Source organism: Sciurus carolinensis, chromosome 9, assembly GCF_902686445.1.
Source record: "Sciurus carolinensis chromosome 9, mSciCar1.2, whole genome shotgun sequence".
Taxonomy (NCBI): domain Eukaryota; kingdom Metazoa; phylum Chordata; class Mammalia; order Rodentia; family Sciuridae; genus Sciurus; species Sciurus carolinensis.
This window is the reverse complement of record NC_062221.1, coordinates 127,137,002-127,151,204: the sequence shown is the minus strand read 5'-3', so window position 1 is coordinate 127,151,204 and position 14,203 is coordinate 127,137,002. Positions and strand designations below refer to the sequence as shown.

At 36.4% G+C, this 14,203-nt stretch overlaps 1 protein-coding gene across 8 annotated transcripts in view; it reads left to right on the top strand.

The window, feature by feature from the left end:
• The window catches only part of Grik1 (glutamate ionotropic receptor kainate type subunit 1), a 385,032-nt gene that overhangs the window by 359,291 nt on the left and 11,538 nt on the right, over positions 1 to 14,203 (top strand). For 6 of the 8 annotated variants that reach the window (XM_047563995.1, XM_047563998.1, XM_047563991.1 and 3 more), the window contains 2 exons: positions 4,466 to 4,691; positions 8,883 to 9,133. In XM_047563995.1, the coding sequence (XP_047419951.1) occupies positions 4,466 to 4,691; positions 8,883 to 9,133 (477 nt within the window). Of the gene's footprint in view, positions 1 to 4,465; positions 4,692 to 8,882; positions 9,134 to 10,479; positions 10,676 to 14,203 lie in introns of those variants that run through there. The other 2 variants (XM_047563996.1, XM_047563994.1) reach the window with 1 other exon arrangement.

Genomic DNA, 14,203 nt, shown 5'->3' with positions numbered 1-14,203 from the left:
TGTTTTCTTCCAGATTCCGACTGTCACACATCCTGAAACGCTGTCTAAATTTTGTCTAAATAAGTATAAACTGTTAAAAGTCATGTAAACAGTTCCCATACATTATGTGCTAAGCACAAGTGTTACAATAGTCTTGTTATAATAGAAAGATGCTTATAGCTACTTACTTCAATTATTTCTTTAGAAAATTTGTTGGTTCTATTGAAACATTCAACAAGCCATGAGTTTGATGCTCTGTGTATTAAAACACATAGTTGATTTGCTATTGATTAAAAACAGACTCTGGAACAAGACTACTGAGATCAAACTTGGTTTTATTATTTCTTCATCTAGAATTCAACTTCCACATCTGTAAAAACACATATAACAATGGTCTCTCTCATATGGATGTTGTGAAGATTTAATGAATTAATGTATGCAAAATGCTCAAAATAGTGCTTGGTGCCCAATAAACACTGAGCTGTTAATACTGCTTTAAATAGTAGTTTTTAACTGCCCATAGATACATTGTAAATCACTTTGCAGTAAATGTTTGACTTGCATGCAATCTGGGAGTGAAAAAAAGAGAAGTAGATAATGGTCATCAACATTGATACAGTAGCACTCTTTTCTAGCAGATTCCTCATGAAAAGTGCTTATTCTTTGCCAACAATGTTTCATCAGCCTCAGCATAGCCACATAATCAGTTTTATACAGACAAAATGAACTGATCTAAACCTCATGCCTTTTGGGATTTAAAAAAAATTCCTAGATGACTTCAGATTTAATAAATGAGACATTTAAAGTTTTAGATCTCTTGCTAAGAAGTTCAGAGGGCATTACAAATATTCTAATTAACTTTTGACATATTCATTGAAATGAAAGGCAATCATGGCTTCCATTTTTAAAATACATTGTATATTACTTACAGTGACTTAACAGGATGTCTGAGAGTGTAGAAGATTTAAAAGAACAAAAACACTCAGTCTGTCATTCAGTTGACTTAGTCTTTAATTGTTAACGACAGTTTTCCATGAAGCCCAATCTATTTTTATTTTGTGCCTTAAGATGAAAAAAAACAATTAAAAAGGATACATCTAATTTAGTCCTCAAATGCTGCTTTTTAACCTAACCAAAAAAAATTTGTTTTTAATTACTAAAATTGATATGACAATAAATAGAACTCAGGAGTAAGAAAGAACCCGTGCTCTGTACTGGCTCTTTCACCAAGCAGTTGTGACTTTCTGTGTGTCACATACCATCTCTGACATTAAGAGCTGCTTAAGTTATGTGAGGGGGCTGGTCTAGAGAGTGGAACCAGAGGGTCAAAGGATCCTTATGTGAAACTCTTCCAAGCTTGAGATTCCCCTTGCAGGTTTCCAGTGGTGGAAAACTCTCTAAACCCTAAGGTGCTTAAGCTGTCTACAGATGTTTCTAAATATTAAGAAAGTTATTCCTTAGCCACATTTTTGGTCTTTGTGTGACTATAAAGTTCTTTTGTATCTCAAGTAGCCTGTAAGTCTACTTGGGATTCAAGGGAACCACACAACAGCAACACTGTAAATAATGAAGGAGAAGTTTAAAAGAAAGCAGAACAGTGTGTCTCATCTCCCCTTGTTTGCCATAGATAGAATGGGATAGAACTGGGATAGAACCAAAGTAGCCAAGGGGCATGCAAGGAGGGTCCCTTTATGTTCAGTTTGACCAAGTTCCCTACCAATTAACAGTTTTCTTATAGAGAGAAGGTTCTGCCCTCCACACTTTAAAAGATCTCATGTCAACTTGGTTTCCCTTGTGACTCTTTGAAGAGCCCAGGTCAGAACAAGCTTCTATTCCAAGAAGGAAGAAGTAGGTGCTGTTGATTTAAAATTGTGACCTCTACACCATATAGCAATGCAACTCAAAGTAGAGGGTGAAGAACACACTGGATCAGGATGCATCTTCTTACCAAATCATTGTAAGAGAAAAAAATGAAGTAATTTAGAAATCTTTCAACTATTGAATATTGTGGCAGCGTCCAGTACATGATAGCTCTTCTCCTTGAGCTTAGATCACTTTGAGTTCTATGGAGCATTTAAATGCAGAATGAACCACATACTAACTGAGTGCCATAAGACTACAGTTAGCTAAGTCTTCTGTGGATTTAGGAAGTAATGAAGTCTTTTGCCATTGAAAATGTGAGACCCACACCTGACAGGGACCCAGCAAACAACTGTGTAGCATTTGTGCTTCCCTCTTACATGTCCTTCAATTCTTTGGGTGCCTTCTTGGACCTTCCACACTTTATCCCTTTATTATATCTAAAAATAACCATTTGTTTTTGTCTGGTCTTTGGTCCCCAACTTCCATAGACCAAAAGTCCAGTTTTCTGACCATTGATAGCATTCATTTTAATACCAGTTTAATATGATGGAAAATGTCTTAAGGAATGTTTTATAGGTAGGCTGCTTCTTATTTTGTATAAACATGAGACAACTAGCAAGGTGACTTGGAGAATAATATCAGCCTATGAATTGAAGCTATTATTTCACCTGTAGATCAAATAAGATTAAAGTCATTTTCTAAAGAATTCTGGCAATGTAGACATCTACCTTCCCCAGACCAGCATGAAAAAGTGGAAGAGCATTGAACCAGATATTGGGGGTCCTGGGGTCTAGAATTTGCTCTGATATTAACTGGCTTTGTGACTTTTTGAAGTCTCCAAACCTTCTGTACCAAAATTTCCTCACCTACAAAAGTGGCAGTTTGAATGAGCCAATCTGTATCTAAAGTCTCTAACAACTTTAAAATTTCATACTTCAAAGAAAATTATTTTCCCTTAAGGTAGTGTCCTTATGAAGGAATAATTTTCCCAGCTGCACATTTACTGCCCCTAAGACAGACTGACCTCCCTGCATTTGTACAAGTAGTGCTTTATTATAAGTTCAGCATTTTACCAGTCTCTTCAAAGCTGGATTCATACAACCAAAGCATTGACCTCAACCCCCAAACAAGACTTTGTTGTGAAAACCTGAGCTCCAATTTGCAGGTGTCTGTAGGATTGAGAGATAACTTTCATGGGCCTAATTCTGACAGAATGGGTCCTATGAAATACCAATATCTATAAGGTACTGTTTATTGAATTGTTATTTGTCTTATAAGATTTTCCTCCAGGGTCTCTTCAAATGCCTAACAATCCAAAAAAAGCCATCTGTCCTCCCCTAATGCACAAAGCCTACAGTTTAACCCAGGTCTTAAATAGAGTTAGGAATTGAATGAGTTCCCAGGAATGCTTGAGCAGGAATAAGCACACTGGAGTTGATTCCACAAGTATTCCATTTATTGCCTACAGCCCTAAATCGTGTTTTAAGCCTCTTTGCACTCCTAAGATGATGCATCCTGTGCTTGCCAAAGAGTCTTCCCAATTTTTCCAGTGTGTGTGAGTGTATGAGGGGGTGGGGAGGGGAGGGAGAGAGAGAGAGAGAGCACGGACTGGGGTTAACTTGAAAATGTCAGTAACTCCCATGACAACTTTCACCTTTGAAATAAATGAAGAGGAGTATTGATGCAAATGAAGACAAATTCAGGGGAAAAACTTGGAACAATATGGAAATTACAGAGTGAAATGCAAAATGCCTAATCATAGATAGCTATTCAAGAGAACGGAAAATTCATATGTAAGCAATGTGGAAATTTAGGCAGTACATTTTAACAAAGAAAAAGAAGATAATGAGATAATGGTGTATATTTATAGATGCATATATTATATATCATATATAGTATATCATCGAATCTCTCAAAAAGCTGAAGAATAAAAGACAAAATCATAAAACATTTTGAAATGAGATGTGCAGTACTCATTATCTATAATATGATTGCACTGAAAAATTGTATACAAAAAGTATGAAGAGTTTTCTGATCTGAATATTAAATTGCAAAGAGCCTTTACATTCCAGATTTGGTAGAAAAGATAAGAATGAATGGCAGTTCTTTCACAAACAAAGAAGGTAAATGCTTTATTCCAGTACTGTTCTATCAAAGGAATACTGATAAAGTATTGAGGGTTGCATACTTGAAAAACATAAGACAAAACCTTTGGAAGTTGAGTGGAGTAAATGAGTGGAGTCCTGGAGTAGATTTGCCACCCCTTGTTCTGATGGGTCAGGATGTTTTGTTCACACAGTGTGTTCATCAAGCACTACCATTGACACCAGTGTTCACTATTCCTTCACCAGAACAAAGCAAAGGACCTGGAGTCCATGTCTCACATCACTCTGTCAAGGTCTCCTTTTTCTCCACAGCTGCCTCGGTGCCTCCAAGTGCCATTTTGTAGTGGATTGAGCTCATTTCCTACTACCAAACCAAAGTCCCAGGATCATCCATCTTGGTTCCCTACCTTCAGAGAAAGTTTTTCCTGTATTATTTGAACCATTGGCATGTTGAGTAGCTTCCAACCATATTTTTTCCAGCACTCTTCTGCTGGCGGGTGTGTTTTTTCTCCCTGCAGAAATCAAGGATATCCACCTATGAGAAGATGTGGGCTTTCATGAGCAGTAGGCAGCAGACCGCCCTGGTTAAAAACAGTGACGAGGGGATCCAAAGAGTGCTCACCACTGACTATGCCCTGCTGATGGAGTCCACCAGCATCGAGTATGTGACTCAGAGAAACTGCAACCTCACTCAGATTGGGGGCCTCATTGACTCCAAAGGTTACGGAGTGGGAACGCCTATCGGTAAGAGGGGCAAGGATTAACCAGGATGGAGATGGGCCATCTGGATTACAGATGCTCCCTGAGAAAGCCTGCCAGGCCTTTGCTGACTATAAATAAGAGAACTACCCATGTCAGTCAGACACATGGTCTGCACTGAAGATTCCCAGACAGTCAACCTAATAAACCTACTACAATTTCTTTCAAGTTCTACCACAATGTAACCATTTAAAAGTACATAGGTCTTATTATTTTAAGAGGATATTTTCCCAATTAATCCTCTTCATATTATTTTCTTCAATATTAACACATCCTATACAGTTATTCTGCTTTAAATTATTTAAGAATCTGAGAATATTAATTCTGCATATAGATGAAGATTAATGCTGCATATAGAAGGTTAGTGTTTCATGTCAATGGATGAAAAATCAAGTCCACATCTATCAAAAGAAAAAGAATAAAGGTTACATTATAATTATAATTTCCTCAGGCATGAAACAGAATCAGTGGTAACTATCTAAAACTCTCAAAATATTCCCATTATTTGACTCTGTACCACCATTTTCCCTAGGGAAATTATAACTTGGTAAGAATAGGCACTCATATAACATCATGCTGCATGACAGTCATAGACATGAATAGAATATTTTTCTCTATTCTGTATTTTTTAATGTTTCCCTTTCTATAGAAAACTGCATTGTAAATGGTTCTGGTATGAAGGCAACCTACTGCTTTCAACTGAGTATTTTGTTGATAAGCATTCCAAGGGAGAGGGGTCAGGAGTCATGTAGACAACAGGGTTAATCCAATGAGAAGAAAATCATAACTGCAATCAAGGCAAATAATTAAGAGCCTATGGTAGATTTGATTTGCTACTTTGTATTATTTTGTTGTTGTTTGAAAGGGATTGTCCAGTTGGACCCTCAACATCAGACAGAGGTCATAACTCAAATACATATAGAGTCCAAGCAGCTTCCTAAATGAGGAAAGCTTGTTTGCTTGCAGAAATAGTAGGGATTCCTGGCAACCTTAGTCAATTACAGACACAGAACTTATGTAAAGGAGGCCTCTGATCAGTCAGTCATAGACATGTTGGAATTTGAGAGAAAGTTTGTCACATGTAACTCATTTATCCATATAAAACAAACCCAGATTTTCAGTGAAATCTTTTAGTGTTTTCATTTGGCAACTAAATACTTTTTTAAAGAATTGTGTATCCTACATTCAACTATATGAACTGCATTAATATTAATTGAATTAACCATGTAAAGGTCAATTGTCATCCACATTTACTATGAATATACAGTCAATATGACTCCCTGCTATCTACCTAGTGTTAGAAATGTATGGTATGGGGAAAATAACTTTATTAATATGATGATCTCGTATGTCCTCTAAATAAATCTGCAGAACAATTGGGTTAGGGGATCTGTCACTACCTTTCTAGTCTTTCATTTCCAGTAACTTTTCTTGATGAAAATACCAATATTGCTAGTGAAGTGCATCTTTCTCCCCAAGATGAAAACTCCTATAGTTTAGCAACCTATTCTTCAGGGAACTCTAGGGAATGGTTAACCACTAATTAAAAGAGTACTGTGAACAGTATTTTACTTTAAAAACAATATCGTATCTTCCTAAGCAAGCTTTGCTACCTAATTTTAGATAATAGGGGGGTGGGGAAAGTTAGATAGATGCTATTAAAAACCTCTGGGTGCCTTCATATGAATGAGATTGACTCTCTGATGGATATATATATAGATATATATAGATATAGATATAGATATCATATATTACAATATTTATATGTAATATATACATATATAAATTATGGAGAGATTTGAACATACCTATTCAGTTTCTTTTTTGCCAACCTTACCCATAACACATTCCAAAGTTAAAGAGCCTTCCTCCCGCCCAAGATGAAAAGAAATATACTTCAGGAATTTTTCATAGTGGTTATAAACCTGTCATGCTTTTAAACCAAGAACAATGAAGGAATAATTGGAACAGATGGCAGACCTCAGAGAGAATACATCCATTGGGAATGCAGCTGTTGGATAAATTTGTGAGACGTTCTTCTATGATGAATTGACTCTTTAAGAAAGATCAGTTACTATTCAGAAAGATCTGTGTGTATACATATACATTTTTTCAAGTGACTTGTAATAAGTCACTTCTAATGTCACTAATCCATTTAAGCAATGATATCAAAAACTGACACTAAAATAATACAAATATAAAAACCTCTCCACACCCTTGTGGCCTTGCCCTGACTGAGCTCCTTAAGGCTTCACTCTCTCCAATAGTGAGAGACTGGCAAAGATGGCCCAGTTGCAACACAGAATTGAAAACTTTGCTTATTAAAGATTCTCAGGATAAATGCTCTGAAAATGTGCCTCCTGAAGGATTTAAAATAAAACTTCCAGAGAATGAGAACAGTTAAGGTTTGAATGGGTTACTAGGAGCCTGGAAATTACCTTCCTTAGAGACCAACTTTAAACAGAGATTGTATCTCCTGATGGAGACTGATTCTGAAATGTTTGGGGTACTGTGCAGCCTGAAAGCAGGAGGAGAGCAACAGTCAACATTTATTGAGTGCCCACTGTGTATACTGCTATGATACTGCTGCAGCTACCACCATAAGAATCATTCTTGAACCCTTCAAAGCACTTACCTGTACCTTGAAGCAAAGTGCTCCTGATTCACCTAATTGCTCACATGCTGTGGGTATGTTAATGGTGCTAATTTTGACACTGGTCATTATTCTGGGGGTGTTTAAGCAAACAGCCAATATCTTTTAATGTGGCTTTCAAGACCTATTTTCTCACCAAAGATCCATACTCTTAATTGACAAGCCATAATCTCCCTCCACAGCATTTTGCTCTTCTTTTAAACTCGATTTTGAGTGCTAACAATTACTTTAGAAATCTTAGGAGAAAAGAAATGACAAATGCTACAAATGTTAGCCCTCTGCTTTTTGAAGTTAAACCATACCACAGGAGGGAAAGCATATTTGGGGGTGGGGTGGGGTGGGAGCACTTTGATGAAAATAGCACTGAGAAGTAAGTAAGGAGAATTGAGTTTGATTCTTGGCTCTGCCAGGAACTATTAGTTTCACTCATACCTTCAGATTCAAAATTTCTACCAAGAGTGACTTTGAAATCTGTAAGCAGAGAAAGTCAGTGTGTAGTATTTTCTTACTGGTTAAGAGAAATGCTAACAAAAATTCCTACCATCCAAGGAGAAATTGAGTAAAAGACTCTTGCTTTGTCTCTTTCTTTGCATTAAAATAGGAATCCAGTATTGAGAAGTTATATCTACAGGTAGATGTTGGTACTCTCTCACCCTTACATAATTAAACATTCAAGAGTATTACTCAAAGACACAGCATAAATATTATGGAAAAACTCTGCAAAATTTCCAAATTGAATTTTGTAGGACCTTTAAATTATTCCAAATTTATTCTTACATTTATCTTAGTAGGTAGTCAACTGGATGACCAATATTCTGTGACTTACACAGTAAGTGGTTATTCCTTGACCATTGTCACAGTTCAATGTGAATTGAAAAAGAGGCTCTACTTCATGTAGGTATATTAGGACCCAAGTTCCTTCTATTTTGCAGTTATACTATCCCTGGTGAATTGAAATCTTTTTCTTCTTGCCATATATTCGGGGCAGAAGAGAGAACACAGAAGAGGATATTGGGAAGACATACGTCATAGGATTAGAAATATCATTCATACATCAGGTTAGCTCACATTGGCTAAAAATCAGTCACGTGGCCACAATGATCTTTAAGAAGCCTGAGAAATATCTAGCTATTCCCCTAGGAAGAAGAGGAAATGACCAGACTCAGTCACAGTATGGGAGAACCAAAAGCCTAAGAAAAAGTAGAATCTCAGCAATGAAAGTCTTTGACACATGCTAAGACTCATGAAGAACTCACCAGAAGCAGAAGTATGTCAGAAGTCCTAGCTTAGCTTTTCTTTATTTAGAAGGAGCAAACTGTCCAGGCCAGAGTTAATCTCAATTTGTCAGCTCACCCCTTTCCCTTGCTTTAGAGGATTCAAAATAGAGGATTGGACTTGCCTGCTTTAGCTAGTTGATTCGTGGATTGGGTTCTCACAACAGCCATGATCTATTTACCACTAAGTTAGTAAAAACCTCTTCTTCAGCCATTTGGGGACCAACATCCAAATGATTTCACTTTCAGGCTCTCCTTACCGGGATAAAATTACGATAGCTATTCTCCAACTGCAAGAAGAGGGCAAGCTGCATATGATGAAAGAAAAATGGTGGCGGGGAAATGGGTGCCCTGAAGAAGACAGCAAAGAGGCCAGCGCTCTGGGAGTAGAAAACATTGGGGGCATCTTCATTGTCCTGGCTGCTGGACTGGTCCTTTCTGTATTTGTAGCCATTGGAGAATTTATATACAAATCACGGAAGAACAATGATATTGAACAGGTGAGTCATCTCTTTCTAAGACTGGGTGGTTTTTAGTTTGAATGATCTGTCTTAAGTCTGAGGTTTCCAAGGAGGCATGCCCTTTTTTGTAACAGTCTATTGAATTAGCTGCCCAGAAGAGTCATTTTTGAGTTAGAGCAGAGAGCTGTTGAATCCCTGCCAGGTACTGCTGGCACCTCAACTGCATCATTTATTAATGGGGGGAAAAAAAGAAGAAGAAGAAAAGGAAAAAAGGGAAGAGCCTCTACACTAAATCCAATTAACACTCTTTGGAATGATAGTGCAGAAATTCCAAAGTCAGGTAATTTCTTGAACAAGTATATGCTCTTAAATAGAAACTACAGATAAAGCAAGGAAGCTGCAGATCCAAAATGGGAAAAGATATTTAAGAGAAGTGTTACCAGCTCTTCAGTAGAGTTCTGAGCACATGTACTCATGCAAAGCAATTTATATAAAAACACAAAGATAGTATTTTGAAATACTTCCATTGAGCATTTACTTCCATCAAGAATGATTTATAAAAGGATAGTTCACCAATTTTTGCCACTAATATGACAAAAACCACAAAATGACAAATGTATTTGAAACTTGATTTCTCAAAATTGTATTTAGGATTACAGAATGATTTCAATAATGAACTATCTTTGCCTATTTTATTTTTAAAGGAACTCATACTAGAAACTTAGATCCCACAGAAAAGATAATTGTGGCTTGATTTTTCTTCATAAGCATACTTGAAAAAACAAAATGCAAAACTTGACTGCTACAGTATATTAGGCACCTAATTAATTTAAAGACGTTATTAGAATTTCAAGACTATGAACTTAAAATAATAGAGCCAGTTAAATGCTCTGCCATATCTATCTTGAAATTCTTAATCATTTTTAACAAGGAGTTATACATTTTCATTTTGCACTGGCCCTGAAAATTATGTAGCTGGTTCTGATGAATAATCTGATGGTAGACTCACTTCCTTTAAATGGAAGTTCAAGCACCTAGAACTGGACATGATTCATTATAACTGGTCTAGTCATGAAAATCTTCCCCAGAAGTACAAAGAAATGATGAAAATATTGAGCACCCCTTTCCTGGACCACATTATTGAAGACTGTCTTTAATTAAAAAAAGGAAAATTGACTGATCTGCTTTGTTTTAACTTTCAATTTGCTCTTGAGGTGTCTTGTTTTATGCAACTAATTTGAAAAACAAAAACATGTATATATTATGCTTTTATGTGCTTCTCATAATTGCCAGCTTCATTTGATTTTAATTTTCATTTAAACATTCATTTTTGCTTTTGATTTATTCATTTTTTATATTTTTTTCTCATTTCTTTTGCATGCAAGGCTTTTTGTTTCTTTTATGGACTGCAGTGTAAGCAAACCCATCCAACCAACTCCACTTCTGGAACTACTTTATCTACGGATTTAGAATGTGGCAAATTAATTCGAGAGGAGAAAGGGATTCGGACACAGTCCTCAATTCATACTGTGTAATGTCGGTTTAAAAAAAAAAAAAAAAAAAAGGTGTGCCCAGTAGAAATCATGACTCCTAATTGTTGTGGATTTTGTGTGTCTAACCAAGCATGAATAACCCTAACTCCCTATCCTTGTATGTTAGCAATGTACATGTGGACAGGACTCTGCAGTTTGATTTCAATGCACTGGAAACAGATGTGCACTATATATAGAGGAGGGTCCACATCAGGAGTATACAGACTCCTACATAAGTGCATATACAGGAATCTACTCTGTGCAAAATAGTCATCTTTGTTCTATCTCATGCATCAAAAATAAATGACTCTTTTCTCACGAAAAAGAAGATTCAGACTTTCAACAGGGAAAAGTGTGAACACTAAATACTAATTCTGTGGACTCCTTTACATCTTGGTGAACTCTTTTCCCTCCTCTTTCTCTCTCCCTGTCCCTTATGCTCTTTAGAATCACATATTTCGCACTTCCCTGAAGCCCTTATCTTTTCAATAAGTACACATGTAACTCCATAACAATGTTAATTTTTTATTCAAATTGATTCCACTATTTATAATGTATTATTTACAAAAAAAATTTATATGAGTCTTAGATTTTTAAAGATTCAAAAATCATAATCTATTGAGTGAGTTATTTGGTTTTTGTGTGTTTGTTTTCTGTATTCTGACTATTAATGCCCTGTCAGAAGAGTAGTTGACAAAGATCTCCAATCTGTACATTCTCCCTTCACACTCTTGTTTCCTTTGCAGTACAGAAGCTTTTTAATTTGACGCCATCCCAGTTATTGATTTTTGGTTTTATATCTTGAGCTTTAGGTGTCTTGTTACAGAAGATGGTACCTTTGTCAATATGGTGGAGTGCTGAGTGTTGTCTTCTAGCAGTTGAAGAGTTTCTGGTCTAATTCCGGTCTTTGATCCATTTTGAATTGACTTTTGTGCAGGGTGGGAGATGGGGATCTAGTTTCATTCTTCCACATATAGGTAGTTTTCCCAGCAACAGTTGTTAAACAACTTATCTTTTCTTCAGTGTATGTTTCTGGTACCTTTGTCAAGTATCAGATAACTGTATAAGAAAGGCAAAGGTCAAATGTTTTCTCTCACACATAAAAGCTAGAGAGCTAAAGAATTTAAAAGTGGGGTGGATATCCCAGGAAATAGAAGGGACGTTGGTGGAAGAGAGGAGGAAGATTGAGTGGGAGGGAGGAAAGATAGAAAAGGGAAGGAACTGCAGAATGAAATTGAACAAATTATGCTATGCACATGTATGAATATGCCACAGTGAATCTCACCTTTATGTATATCTACAAAGCACCATTCAGGGGGAAAAAAATGAAGGAAGACCAGTAAGTAGAGTGAAGGAAGAGAAGAAGGGGGAGGGAGGAAGGGAAGGAAAGTGGAAGTACTGGTGACTGAAACGGAGCAGATTACATTCCATGCATGTATAAATACATCAAAAAGAACTCCACTGTAATGTGTAACTGTAATGTACTAATAAAAACATTTTTTTAAAGAACTCCATGACACAGAGAATCATGGTTGAACATGAACCTCTGGTGTCAATGCAGTAGAACATTACCAATGTTGGTCACTCATGGATGCATAACAAGGTCAAGAATGATCCCTGGGCAGAAATGCACTAACACCATGCTCTTAGATGCCATCTTCTTGTAGAATTCAGCAATCTTCTATAGCTTTAGAGTCTCTAGGAAACTGATATTTTTTCAAGCTATATATTATTTATTTGAAGATCTATGTCAAGTCCAGAACTGGGAACTAACTCATGAATCTCCTATCTACTACTCACTCACCCTCACTCTGCACTGATGAACATCTTTCCATGAGATGTTGTCTCATGTTCTTTGCATTCACCCAGGATAGGAATGGTTGTTCTAGGAGCAGTCTTTTCTGAACATTGCCACTTCACCCTCATTTCTTTGGATCCATCACCATTATTAATTCATCCGAAGCATGTTAGAGAGAAGGGCAAAGAGGAGAAAATAAATAGAGGAAAGAATTTCCATACGCATTAGTTACAGATCTCTGTAGATTTATTTTCCACCTGCATTCAAAGTGTTGTAAATAATTCTCACACTAACTCAATTTGGTGACACAGAAAGCCAATTGCATACTTAATTTGTTGTGACAGAGAATGTCTGCTGGTCCCTCTGGGCTTGTTTCCCCTTCACAGTGAGGAGGGGAATTGAAGATGCCTTTCCTCTTCCCTCAATATGGGATCAGTTAGTCTTTGTTGCCCTGAGGGGAGTTACCTCTTGACACATCCAGTGATCCCCTAAAACACATTCCTCAGAGACAGAGATGCCACCTGTGCAGACACATTGCATTGTCTTTTTCCTGTTTTGTTCCAAGTGACTCCGATTTTTGAAACACAAGTCTCTACAATCAATTTTATATTTCTTCAGTAAAACTCATTCAGAAGTGAGTTCCTGCCCTGATTGTTCCTCAGTCTTGCCTCTTCCTTGAAAATAAATGTACTTTTAAGAAAACGTCTATCAATCCCACTACTGTTTACTTACCACTATTAAAATAGAAGTAACTGACCATTTGTCTCAGGTCAGAATTCACATTTTCATAATCAATAGAATCAAATGTGGGGATAAATAAAACATTGTTCTAACTACTAAAGTTTATTTTTCCAAGAACTATTTAAAATACTGAATGCACTGCCAAAAATTTCCTTAGTGATTGATGAAATAGAGAAAACTAGGACTAATGATGAGTAACAGTGCTTGCTTTTCTACAGAGGCCTCCTTTAGAAGTTTGGTTCAGAGATTTGGATAAAGAATGATCCTTTCAAAAATTAATATTGCATAAGAGTTTTGACTATATTCTGCCTGATTCTGTTAAATAATACTATTCAGTGTTTTCCAAATATCTTCAAATCGAGCATTATATTTGATCCTTTCAGCAATTTTAATTCAGCTTTATTAACAGAGAAACAGATATCAGAATCCTTGATCTGGAGTCATAGATATTAGAATCAGGAGAGAACATTATAAATTAGTCATACTTAAGTTCAAGCATAGTCACATATGGAATGACTGTAGGTAAGTTACTGAACTTCTTAGAATCTTATTTTCCTAATATGTAACACTGAGACATCATTTCTAGAACATAAGGCTGTTTTTACTGCATATCCCAGCAAGCTTAATATGTTGTCATGGATCAAGAATTTCCAGCAAGGTAGAAAACTACTCAGCATTGACCTAGCTAGCCTATTAGATCAAAGAATATCTTTCCCCAGAGCATCTTGATAGACCAGTGTTCCACAGATGATCCACTAGGGAACATGGGTATGATAATGTGGATCTCATCCTGTGGTAACATGCAAAACCTCTTGCCTGGCATGTGGCACATCATAATCAGTCAATCAACAGTTATTTGGTGTAAGTGTTTAACTTCTCAAATTCCTAAACTTAAGATAATGTTACTGGCTTTCTACATTTACCATGAGAATTAAATAAAATGTTATCACAGAGAAAATGAAAGCACTTATAAATGTCCTGCTAATAAATATTGGCTAATAAATGTTGGTTCCTACGTAAGAAATTAGGTATTTCTTT